The sequence below is a fragment of the Poecilia mexicana genome, unplaced genomic scaffold, assembly GCF_051168715.1.
Source record: "Poecilia mexicana isolate PSO_F unplaced genomic scaffold, ASM5116871v1 scaffold_17, whole genome shotgun sequence".
In the NCBI taxonomy this organism is placed as follows: Eukaryota; Metazoa; Chordata; class Actinopteri; order Cyprinodontiformes; family Poeciliidae; genus Poecilia; species Poecilia mexicana.
Genome location: NW_028263386.1, coordinates 24831575 through 24844776, shown reverse-complemented (window position 1 = coordinate 24844776; position 13202 = coordinate 24831575). Strand labels below are relative to the sequence as shown.

The 13202-nt window shown below is 41.4% G+C and overlaps 1 protein-coding gene across 1 annotated transcript in view; it reads left to right on the top strand.

The window, feature by feature from the left end:
• The window catches only part of dnm3b (dynamin 3b), a 28637-nt gene extending 15816 nt beyond the window's left edge, over window positions 1–12821 (top strand). Inside the window, exons 14-20 of the mRNA XM_088014841.1 lie at window positions 4–117; window positions 5188–5297; window positions 7122–7236; window positions 8505–8669; window positions 9884–10119; window positions 10206–10379; window positions 12812–12821. Of these exons, the coding sequence (XP_087870967.1) occupies window positions 4–117; window positions 5188–5297; window positions 7122–7236; window positions 8505–8669; window positions 9884–10119; window positions 10206–10379; window positions 12812–12821 (924 nt within the window). The remainder of the gene's footprint in view (window positions 1–3; window positions 118–5187; window positions 5298–7121; window positions 7237–8504; window positions 8670–9883; window positions 10120–10205; window positions 10380–12811) is intronic.
• The last annotated feature ends 381 nt before the right edge of the window (window positions 12822–13202 follow it).

Below are 13202 nucleotides of genomic sequence, written 5' to 3'. Positions count from 1 at the left end.
CAGGTCATCCGTAAAGGCTGGCTGACCATCAACAACATCAGCATCATTAAGGGAGGAGCCAAGGAGTACTGGTTTGTGCTCACTGCCGAGAGTCTCTCCTGGTTCAAGGATGATGAGGTGAGCATGATTCAGCTACCTTCAGTTTTATTACACAACAATATTAGTCTATTGCATGTGGGTAACTGTGGAAAGGGGTAAGAGTGAGGCTCTGCTGAAAGGCATAAGCAGTTGATGTCTTATTTGCAGTAGATAACTCTCATTGGTTCTTCATTTGTATATTGGTCAGTGACTTTAAGTGCCAAGGAAGGCGCCTTTAAATAAAATGTTTTATTTGTGTAGCACTTTTTTAAAAATACCTCGGACGCTTTACAGGAATTAAGCAAAATTGCAGAACAGAACACACAGGCACATCAAACAAAATCATTAAACGAAAAAATGTATTATTCATTCAGTACAAAGCTAGATGAGTTCACAGGATGAAGCTAATGTCTCTGAAAATGCTAAGTTATACTTAGATTTTTTTTCTTATGTGCACCAGTAGCACTTTTATATCTATCTATATGTGTTTATAGTCACAATTGTTGTTTTTCAGTATTTTTCTGTAAACTGCTGCAATGACATTTTGTTGCCAAATTCAGTGTTGTCTTTGTGCAACGACAATAAAATGAGGCTAAGTCTAATGAACCAAAGATTTAAATCAGATTTTGAAAAAATCCAATCTCAGTTTATGACTGTTGCCATGTTTGCATTGGATGGTTATTTAGACAGTGGTGCAGTTGGTAGCACTGTTGCTTTACACCAACAACGTCATTGGTTTGAATCCCAGACGGGGATCTTTCTGCATGGAGTTCTCATGTTCTCCCTGTGTTCTCTCTGGGTACTCTGGCTTCCTCCCAGAGTCCAAAAACATGTCTGGTGGGTTAGTTGGTCCCTTAGGTGTGTGAGTGTGTGTGTGCATGGTTGTCTGTCCTGCTTGTCCTGTAGGGTGTACTCCGCCTGATGACCAGAGATCACTGGAAACCCTACAAGGATAAGTGGGGAAAGACAATGGATGGATGGATATTTACACTGAAGCTGAATATTATTTTCACAGGAAATGGAGTTTGGAGGAGGTGCAACAACAAAGATCTTCCTGTGTGAAACACAAACTGAGAAAAGAACATGGGAAGTGTTTCCATTTTAGTTAATTACCTGATGTGAAATTAAAAGCACCTTTAAAAGAAAAAAATATTGTAGTAATTTTGGTTTACAAAAAACAATTTTATAGATTTTTTTAATGCACTCAGTACATCTTTTACGCAGGAAGATCATTACTGGTGCACAGCTTTCTCCCTTCATTTCCATAGACATTAATCTCCTGCTGTGTAAATAACCAATAAACGCAAACAGCTGATACAATTCACATTAGGAGATTAGGAGATTTGGAGATTAGAATAGTTTTAAAATGTCAGAAGTCTCCTTAGCTCTTGGTCTGTCTCAGACTAGCTATTAGCTTCAGCCTTAGTCTGGATTTATGAGGACATGAAGTTTTCTACTGCAGGTAAGATTGTAGCTAATCTTTTAACAAAACCTCACTTTAAAATTTCTGAACCTTCCCTTTAATGGCCCATTTCAACAGCTTGAAATCCTCAAAGACTCCTGGACAATAAATCAATAACAGTACATGTAGCAATAGTTTCGCTTTAGCTGCTTGACCTCCCATGACCAGCTAAGCAAAATGGGTGGCATCAAAATTCACTCAGTCTTTGGTTACCTAGCAACAACTTGCTGAGTATTTTGCACAGCAGCAGTTTCAAGTTTCGCCACCATGCTTTTCAAAATGAAAAACAACTGCATGGCGTGAAAACTATGAATAAAACTGGAAAAGTCACGCCACCAGTTTGGCAGGACTTCAGATATTCAAAACAAAAAATTAATCATAATTCTTAATATCAACCGAATATGAAAAGCATATATCGTGATACATTTTTCAGCCATATTGTCCATTCCTGCTCCTAATCAGATTTCCAGCTGAAAAGCACCAGAGTTAGGCACAGGAAGGACACTTTAAAAGCTATTGTGCTGCACTTTTAAGTTAAGGAAGTAATAATAAACAAAAACCTACTCAAACCATCAAAATAGTGGGTAAATGACTGCTTCAAAGCAGTATTTTATTATTTTAAGAATGACCAACGACAGAAAATGTCTTTAGCAGCTATAGCCCACCATCATTTGCATCCACAGGCCAGCATCAACAGGATGCAGCATTTGGTCACATGCCGGCCTTTGCGTGGCAGGCTGGTGTCTCTCTGCCTGTCTGTGCCTGCTGTACAGGTTGGAGGACATTCTGCACAGCAAGTCTAGATAGGCAGACACACAGCAGCTCCTCCAGCCAGCCCTTTCTGATGCTGCAATGTTGCCCAGGAGGCCCGATTGAGTTGCTTCCCATCAAGAGTTTTCAGGAAAATGTCCTCTGGAATGAGTTCTTGAACAAAAAAAAAACTGTCTGCAGTTTGATCAGTTATGATCAAATAAAATGTTTTTGTTTTTTTCTCCAACACATCCTCACTTGTGCTTTCCATGCACCTTCTATTCTGTGTTCCTTCACTTCCCACCTCCATCCACTGATACTTCAGCCATTCACTCCTTCTTCTTCTTCTTCACTAAAATTGGAGCAGCCCCAACCCCAACCAAATGCTTGCTCTCTCAGCCACCCAAAAATACGCGGCCGCCCGTTTGGAACCTCAGACGGCGCGGTGCGACGCGCGCAGGGGCCCTGCGGATTGCCATCCGAGACGCTAACGCGGCAATGCCGATAATTACAGACTCTGCTAGCTTCTCCTTGTGTATTTCTGTTTTACACCCTCTTGAACTTTTCTACGGTCGTGTACACGTCTGCCTCCTCCCTTGTATTAATGCGGCTGGCAGTTCCTTTGGAACTTCTTGCATTCTTGGCAGGAACACTTTCAATCCAAACATCATCATCTGGCCTTTTCTTTGCAGAAGAGAAGACCTATTAGATATCAATACCCTTCACTCCGCTGTCCTCCAACTCTTCAATGAGCAGAGGCGCTGCTTTGATCGTCTTCACTTTATGTGCTACTTGTGACTTTGCGGGAACAGTGCAAGGTCTCAGCTGAAAATCTGATTAGTTAGATTTACTGCTTTGTGTGTGTGTTTGTGGTTTTTGCAGTCTTTTTTTTTCTGCGTTTTTCTGCATTTGCTACTACCCATCATACATCAGTGCTCTCTGCTTGCTTAGGCCACCCACAGAAATGCTTTCGCTTGGGGTGTCTCAATGTACCCTCCAACCCCAATTGATTGATTGGTCCGAAGCCCTTTTGGCTCAATGCTTTGCAGCCGTATTCGCTCCTCATCCCCCCTCACTCCCCTCCCTTTCCAGAGTGACCGCATCTTCCTCAGCAGCCTGCATGCTCGCTTATTCATGCAGTGATTTATGTGAACTTGCTTTTCTTTTAATGCTCAACAAGCATTGATTTGAAACCAAGGTATGCCTTCAAGCGCTCGTAGCCAGAGCTGAAAGTTAGTGGTGAGGAAACTGGTGACACAAGTTTATTCCACAAACCAGCAAGCGAGCGGGGAAAGCGAGCCAAGCGTTGAGAGCGCTCTTTTGGACAAAGTCTAGAAAAGAACGAGGTGGAGACCTCGGACGTATGGTGAGGAAGGATGAGACACACAGAAAGACAGACGGACAGAAGAGGGTCCGTGCACAGTCTAACCAATGTGCAGACTACTGTACACCAGTATGACAATGAACAGGTAGTCTGAACACTGGGTGGACGGAGCCGGAGTGGAGAGCCAGGCCTTGTGCGCCGCCGATCCCAACGCTGGTGGGACAGCTCTGCTGTCGGTGCCCCTTCCCCTCTCGCCGCTCCTGCAGCAAAAAGATCTCTTCCCCCCATTCGAAACGCAGCGGTATGCCTCATCCATGTCGGAGGGGTGTGGGGGTTTTCTGGAAGTGCCCCACACCAGCCCCCTCCCCCTCCTGTTTATTTATTTAGGTCGGGCGTCCAGGACCGGTCCAGCTTTCAGGTCACGCCGGCCGTGAAGAGTATCCAGCCTTGACGTGGCACATTCGCTCAGACGACTGGGACACACTGGTTGCGCATTCTGGGAGGGGATATTACAAAAAAGAGGGAAAGAGAGACGCTCACGAGGGAGGGGAGGGAGAGGAAAAAGGAGGGGTCCCGGTTGACCATATAAGGGCGACGGTGACCCCTTGGGGAATCCAACCCTAGAGTCTCCGCAGAGTTCTTCCTCCATGCCCGCCAAGTCTTACCTGTGTCAACCACAACTTTCCAAACCGACGGGGTGTCTTTTGTGAATCTTTATCTGAATCGACTTTCTTCTTCTTCTTCTTCTTTTTCTTCTTCTCCTTTTTGGCTTCTTATCCTTCTCCTTCACTCCGCCGTCTCTTTAACTTCTCCCTCCTTTCCCTGCATCTCTGTGTGCTAAGCACTACCAGATGTTGAGTTTTAACGCCAGGCTGTCATTTAATCTCTCTCGCTCTCTCTCTCCCTCCCTCAAACAAAAAAAAAAAAAGCCAAAAAAAAAAAATCAGGCAGGAAGTGGGCCCCTCTGGAATGGAAAGAGAAAATATAGAGAAAATATTGAGTGGCTGAGATAAAAGAAAACAGACAGGCCGAGTTAAGACGCGTAGGCTGAGACTGAAGTATAAAGTTAACGGTAAGGATCTCCGCTCTTTATCTGTTTGAGCCCGGGGTTCTCAGTGGATTCGACACCCCGAGTTTCAGTTTGAGCCGGGGCTTTTACCTATCAGCGACCTGCCCCCTCCACCCCGCACCGCCCTTAACCTCGACCAGACTCTCCTCAGGGTTCTCTGCCAGCACTTCTCTGCGTAAAAACGCACCGTGAAGAACGACTGCATCCTGACCCAAACCCTAATGACTTCCACATGTGCTCATTCTCCCTTTTTTTTCTCCCTTTCTCTGCTCCTGCCTTTACCTCCCACTCTCATTTCTCCCCCATTCCTCCTCCCTTTAACATCACCTCCTCTCTCTTTCTGCCTTCCCCACTTCTCTCTCTCTCTTGCATTCACCTTTTTCTCACCCATTGCAGTTGGTTGCCTGCCTGACAGATGCTGAACATGCCAAAAACATAACTCATTTAGCTTTTCTTTTTTGTGTGTGCAAGCTCATCACTGTTTTCCTCTTTCCCCCCCACCAGGAGAAGGAGAAGAAGTACATGCTCCCCCTGGACAACCTGAAGGTCCGCGATGTGGAGAAAAGTTTCATGTCCAGCAAACACATATTCTCCATCTTCAACACAGAATCCAGGTCTGCTGCTCATGACTTTGGCTTGGAGATTAATCTATGCAGACAATATTAAATTAAAAACTAGGACTAAGGAGGGGAAATATGTTTTAGGTAGGAACGACCAGAGGTGTGCTGGGTACACAAAAATTGTACTCAAGAAAGAGTAGCACTACTTCAACATATTTTTACTCAAATTTAAATGAAATGTCAAAGAAATAGCTGAGGTAAGAGTGAAAAAGTGTTTGGTAAAAAGGCGACTGAGTAACTCTTCAAAACATAAATCATTTAATATTTAAAGATTACATCAGAGGGACCAAAATATAAAGTTGTGGAAATCATTGGCATTTTCAAGGTCAAAATGAATATAATGCTTATAAATAATGTAATTACAAAATAATGTAACAAAAGAACATTTTTTCCAAATTAATTTATTTCGATGAAAAGCTTACCAAACTTTTAACAAAAACTGCAGCTGCGTGCGTCTGTGTCTGGTGAATTTTTGGCATTCAGAAATTTTACTCAAGGAAGAGTTGCGATACTTCATAATAAAGTCATTCAAGTAGAAATAAAGATACAGAGCACTCCTAAAAGTTTATTCTTTTTTTTTTTTCCAAAAGTTGAGTGAATTTAACCTTTGTGTTTACAAATGGGGTCCAACCGACCCCACACACGTAAAACTTGTATCATTTGCCACAATCCTCCATGTTTGCCCCAGTCTTCGCATGCACAAGGGATAAGCAGTTATTACCCAACTCTGAAATGGACCCAATCAGGGTTCACCATTACAGGTAAGATTTGACGAACTGTCTCACGGTCCATTGATTCGCCAGCTTCTTTTATCCATATTTCTCGATAATATCGTAAATATTCAGTGTTAAGTGGAGTTTCTGCAGGTCATCCTCAATATGCTCCAACAATTGTTAACTCAGCGGGTCACTGAAAATGCACATAGATATATCATCTGTTTCTAAAGATGTGCCAGACTGGACACGTACCGCCAGTATGGTACCAATTAATTTATTGATGATGTTAGCATATTTAATTTCCTGTTTTCATACCAGGTAATTTTGCTCTTTAATTTGATGCAGTTCCAGTTAATCATGTAGAGAAAACAAACTTTAATAAAAAGTTGCTAGTTAGTCATAAACTTAGCACTTTGATTTGAATGTCTTAAAATTCGTGGAGTAATGTTTCAGCTGCTTTCTGAGCAACTCTCCCAGATCAGGATCAGAGCACATCATGCAGAGCAGGTCATGTTAAAAAGACACACAACCACCGCAATCCCTCTTTTACGTCCAGCATCATTTCAAAGAGTTGCAACATCAAACCTTGATAGCAGAGCAACAAAATAACACAGATTTGATTTGACAATGGGAACATGAACACAGGCTGGGATTTAGAGAAAAAAAAAATTCAGGGGCGACATGCAGCTGACAGAGGCACAGACTGTAGATCAACCACAGGTAGCGGGAATTGAGTTTCGCTTGGCGCTTTGGGACGTAACGCTTAAAAACGCCTTGACTTTAAAAACGCACCTGGGATTTGACCGGGACGTCTCTTGTAGCTTTTTCAACAAACCCGATTTGATTAAACGGGGGATTGTAGAAAGTTTTTATTAGGGACTCGTAGTAATCAAGCAGATAAACAAACAGATGGTCTGTAAAAAGTCTAAATCGGCATAAAAAGGTTTTGTCTCATGCCTGAACTTTCACTAATTGTTACAGCATGTCCTGTGAAAGTTTCCTCTTGGACATGCTGGCTCGGCACCCAACAGGAAACTGTTCCACACGGAAGAGGCAATCGTCTGACACACACTTGACATTCTAAGCAAATGATTTTGTTTAGGAACGTCTACAAGGACAATCGCACTCTGGAGTTGGCCTGTGACTCCCAGGATGACGTGGACAGCTGGAAGTCGTCCCTCCTCCGTGCCGGGGTCTACCCTGACAAGACCACCACGGTGAGAGGATCCACTCCAACACGATTCAGTGAGAATGACTCAAAATGAGAGCAGCTGCTTAATCGGATCCTAACGTCATCACTGATCTCATGCCTGGGTTTTTAGGCAATGTTTCACGCCAAAAGTCTGTGATATACAGACTTTTGATATCAAGTCAGGGGCAAATAAATTACGACGGAGTATCAGGGACACACTAAGAAAATTAAAAAAAATTAAGGTCACTAGAATAAAGTAATCAAATTATGAGAATAAAGTCGTATAAGAATAAAGTTGAAATAATGAGAATAAAGTCATATTACTAGTTTATTCTTGAAATATTATGACTTTGTTGTCACATTATTACAACTTTATTCTTGCACGACTTTAATCTAGTATTGCTGTGACTTAATTATCATAGTTTTATGACTTTGTTCTTGTAATATTATGACTTTATTCTCCTAATTTTATTTTTGAGTTTTTTATTAGCATTGCCATTGTAATAAATCATGTCGATCTGTAGCATATCTATTACATACATCTAAGTTTACGGTTGTAATTTGACAAAATACGAAAACATTTTCGTTTTCGTGCACATATGGCACTGGGCAGAGCAAGATTAACACCATGGGCTAGGTATGTAAATGTGAAAGTCAGGATTCGCTTTTCAGCTTTTTTGATTCACACAAACCAGACAGAAACAACATTTATAGATCATTAGACAGAAATACTGAATGTTGATGGCTTGTAATGTCTGATTTAAAAGACTGTACTCCAGTTCTGACAAATTTTCATTCTCCTCTGTAGAAGGAAAATGACAAAAGTACCCAGATAACTTAAATACACATTCATAGATTCCTCATATCGAACCACCCAAGAAGCTGCAGTTTTGGCTACCGGTGAAAATGTGTGCATTTCGTGTCGTGTAGCATAAGTACAGCTGATGATGTGAAATGGCCTATAATCTTTAACAACTGTCTGAATGTGCCTGTTCAACTGCTGGTTTTAAAATAAATAATGATTAAATCATACAGTGTTTATATTGTACAGTTTAATTCTTAGTGATTTAAAGATCACAAAAACTAAACCTCATAAAAGATGAACTGTAGGAGTTTTATTGCCTTACATTAACAGCAGGAATGTATAAGACTTATTTTTACGTGTGCTGGTGTGTGTGTGAGTGGTAAAAACTTTAGTTTTGTCAAAACATGTCAGTTTTTTGTTTTACTTTTAACCCTTTGTGGAATAATTTTCCTTCAAAATAAAGGGGCAAACTTTTTCTCCCCCTGCAGGTTGAGAGCGAGACGACCACCACCACCGACAACTTCTCCATGGACCCTCAGCTGGAGCGCAAAGTGGAAACCATCCGCAACCTGGTGGATTCCTACATGGCTATCGTCAACAAGTGCATCCGGGATCTCATCCCAAAGACCATCATGCATCTGATGATCAACAATGTAAGTGAAAAACAAAACATCTACGAACACAAATCTCCAGCAGAGCCAACGTCTAATGGTGAAATGCAAGAAAAATAAGTAGCATGATTACGTTACCATTCATTTTAGTAAGTCCAGAGGAAAATCGTTTCTGATGTTTTTGCTTTTATTTCAAAGTTAAAAACAACAATTTGAAACAATATATCAAAAGGTAGATTTGATACCATTCCTTTTGCTCTTTTACAACCCATTATTTTTTGAAACATAAAGAGCAAACGGTTTTAGGTGGCAGCAGACTTCCTTATTTATGTGTTTAAATAGAAGAGAAGGTAGCCGAACACTTTGGAGCTAATTCATGCTAATTATCAACTTCCAGGTAGAATATTTTCTTAAATTTGTGAGAACTGTCCAACATTTTTATTAGGAAGTACTGTTTATATCCAAACATATACTGCTTACAGCATTAGTACATATTGGCCTGAACTAAAGTGTGTTCTTGTTAGCTGCTTTCCTAAAAAGAAATTTGAAAAAATTATCATTTGAAACATAAAGAACAGATGTTTTTAGGTGGCAGCAGGACAGCTGACTAGGTTTTCTTTTTTCATGTGTTGGTGAATTAACATGGTTAGGCTTCAGAGAATGTAGCAGCACAGCATAACCGTTTCATTTAAGCTAATTAGCAACTTAAATGCTGTTTTCTTAAATTTGTGAGAACTGTCAAACATTTTTAGAAAATCCTGTTCATATCCAGATAACTCATGCCCACAGCATTGAACTTGTTCATAAAAAAGAATAGTGTAGTTCATTTTAATTTTAGCATTTGTGCTTACGTGGCAAGCTTAAGGTAGATAGTGTTTCCATTTTGCTTTCCGATTTGTTCCTGCTTCATCTCGAAACCGTTTTCAGCTCAGCTGTATTTTAATCCTTTGCAGACAAAACTCACAAAATAACGTCGTGCTCCTACTTCAGAAACCTAGCAGTTTGTCTTTACAGTTGTAAAACTTAATGACTAGTGCTCAAGCTGCGCCAAGCTGCAGTTGTGGCTGACATAATTACAGACTGTACCAACAACAAGTATTGGAAATTGAGTTTTGTCAGAAACTCTCAATACAGATAATTTAGAAATGCCCTTATAAAGCTTATACATGGTATAGTTAAAGACAGGGACAATGGTACTTAACTTAAAGTTTTACTGCTCTAACTCTTTCTGCTTTACTGTTTGGTCTTGTCAAAAGGTGAAGGACTTCATCAATGCGGAGCTGCTGGCGTGCCTGTACTCTGCAGGTGACCAGAATGCCCTGATGGATGAGTCCCAGGAGCAGGCCCAGAGGAGGGACGAGGTGCTGAGGACCCACCAGGCCCTGAAGGAGGCCCTGGCCATCATAGGTGACATCTCTACATCCACCATCACAACCCCCATGCCTCCGCCTGTTGACAACTCCTGGGTGGGAGGATCCACCGGCGGTCGCAGGTAAGTTGGAAATGAACCCAAATCAAGGTCAGGAAGCCTTGACTTTTGCTGTTCTTTTCTTTTTATCACATCCATCTGCTGGCCAGGTCTCCTCCTCCAAGTCCCACGGCCCCCAGAAGGATGTCTTCGGGCCAGCGGCCGGCACCCAGAGGGGCCCCACCGCCACCAAACCGTCCAGGACCTTTGGGACCCTTCAATAACAGTGCTGATAGCCCCCAGGCACCCAGCCGCCCCAACAGGGCCCCCCCTAGCATCCCCAGGTAAATACAGTCATCACCTTTAGTGCTTTGTGATATTTAATTCAAAAGATTTTATTTTGTTTCTAAAGAATTACCAAGTCACTGAAGGTAAAATGTATTTTAAAGCCTAATGAGGAAAGTATATTGCAGAATGTACAAAAATGCAATTTAAAAAAAATTACTGAACTAAAGTAGATCTACCTTGCAAATTTACAAGCTATAGCCAAATTAGCTAACCACAAGCTTTGGAAACTAGCTGAGCACATAAACAGTTTATTCACAACATTACTTCAGGTTTAATGTGAAAAGGAGGAGCTTCAAAGAATTATTTTAGAGTGTTTTAGGTAAGATTTTGCTTAAGGATGACCAACAAGTAATATCTAACCTGCAGTAAAATAGATAACACTCTTGGTGTCTTCATTTCTTCAAAATAATCATGAACTATCCCTTTAAACATTGACTATAATCAAGGGTGGCTTTACAAGGATGTGAGTCCTGGGCTGGAGACAGGTTTGGTGCCTTGTCCACTAAGGGAAAATTATTTTTCTAATGCAAATTACAGTACATTAATATATTGTTTTATGGATGAGCGGCCATGAACTGATGCATGGTAGGTTTAATACGTCACCTGGCCAACAGCTCCACGTTGTTCCCAAAAAATCGACTTCAACTTCATAATATTCAAATATTTGAATATTGTTTAAATTAATAGAAATCCCAAAATATGAATACAACACACCTTATATGAAGTACAACATCGCAAAACCTCCATTCCTTCAAAAAAGGAAAAAAAAGAAAAATCTTTGGTGCCCCCGAAAAAATTGGGGCCCTGGGCTACCGCCTCAGTAAGCCTTTTCTGAAGTGTGGCCCTGGCTGCTCATCCAGTGACATTATTTTAATAAGCCTTTACATTTTTATAGTGCATACTCTTTCTGTTCAAAGTTAACACATCTAAAGATTCACGTTGGCATGAAGCTTGCACTAAGCATGTGTCACTCTGCCTGAATCACTCTTCCTCAGTGTGAGGCTGATCAATCCTATAGTCATCAGCATATAGTCAGCAGCACATTAATGTGTGCAGACATAATGTATTAGTTACTGTTTCACAACTACAGGATGGGTTGTCCTACATATTGAGCTACTATGCATCAGTGAGGATGACTTATGGAAGTGAAACACATTTACTACACCAGTAGTTTTCCAAAGACGACCACCGACCTTTAAGTAAAAGGACAGCTTTATATGCGGAGGCAGAGGCAGCCACTTCACAGTTTTATAATTTATTCTTGCACATGCTGCTCATTGTAATCTTGACAGCGACTTCTGAGCAATGTTTCTCATTCTCCACCTACGCTCTTTGCTGTGGAGGCAAGCTGGAGTGCCCAGCAGTTTCTATGGTAACGAGGAAGCTTTGCATTCACACATCTTCTAATCTTTTTATGTCATTCTTTCGGACTAATAGTGTTTGAGCGGCCCGGGTTGGATTAAGAGACTCTGAAGAGTGAAAATCAGTTAACCAATACATATAGTGGATATACTGTGAGCTTTCATGGTGACTGTTAATTGCTAACAGGCTAGCTTCAGTATAAACGTTGTCATCTGTAAAGAGATGAAGGCAGGTTAAGCTTTTAAAGTGAAGCTCATTCCTAGACCTGTCTTGTGTTAAATTAAAACAAGCTCAATAATTTCCATCTGCTGGATTTATTGTTTTCCTCTTTTCTTTCTACCACAAATTGGATGATAAAAGTCTTAAGTCGGGTTCATTGGTCTCAACTAGACCTTTTTTTGAAGGACAGTTTTCTTACAGTGACTTAATAATTCATTTTATTTCATTGTGTTTGGATATTTAAAATGTCTTCCAGCTCCAGTGTTAAATGTTCGTTAGAATTACTTGAATTTACTTGAAAACGGTCTCAAGACAACAATATTATCATTCATCGCGATAACTTCTGGGACAATTTATCGTCCAGCAAAATTTGTTATCGTGACGGGCCTGCTCATATCTGTATATGACGCCCAAATTTCACTGATGTTGATTGTGGTTTGGCAGCAACACTTGTTAGATACAATGTAATACTTGCCTTATTGTGGGGGGAAAAAACGTACCATATACATCTATTTTCTTATCAAATAAATCTGTTCCTCTTCCTCTGCTCTTTGACGCATCACCGCTCCCCAGCCGGCGACCACCGCCGTCTCCTACAAGACAAGCCCCGCCATAATCACCCAACCAGGGTGACTTCCCCTCGTCCGCTCCCCTCCTGTCTCCCACCTCTCTCTCTTAGCCATGGCTCTGCTGTCCTCGTCTCTCCTTAGTGAAGACGTCCGCCAAAGTCTTTGACCCCTTCAACCTCAGTTTCCCGCCAGGTGAAGACGTCCATATATTTATGTACAGTACAGTACTCGTCTTGTGGTGTATGTGTATGTGCGCTTGTTGCTCGCCTGTGATCCAGGTTCGCTTAGCAGGTCCACTACCCTGAAACCCCCGCCCTCCCTACTCCTCTCCTACCTACAACCCCTGCGGTTCAACCAGCACACCCAGTCACTGCTTCTACATAAAAAAACAAAAAACAAAACAAATAAAAAACAAATAAAAAATAGGCTCAGCAGCCATACTGCCCTACTCATTCCAAAACGCAGCATGCCACATAAGCTGCTTTTATTGCATGGGAGTGTATGCGTGTGTGTGTGCGTGAGTTTTTGTGTGTGTGTGTTTTTGGGGGAGGGATTAATTTGCCTATATGTAGGCTGAGTTTGATTTAGTATTGTATTAATTTATTGTATAATGCCCCCGTCCACCTCTCCCCTGCTGAGTGTTGATGTTCTCTTAGGAACAGAAGTTGT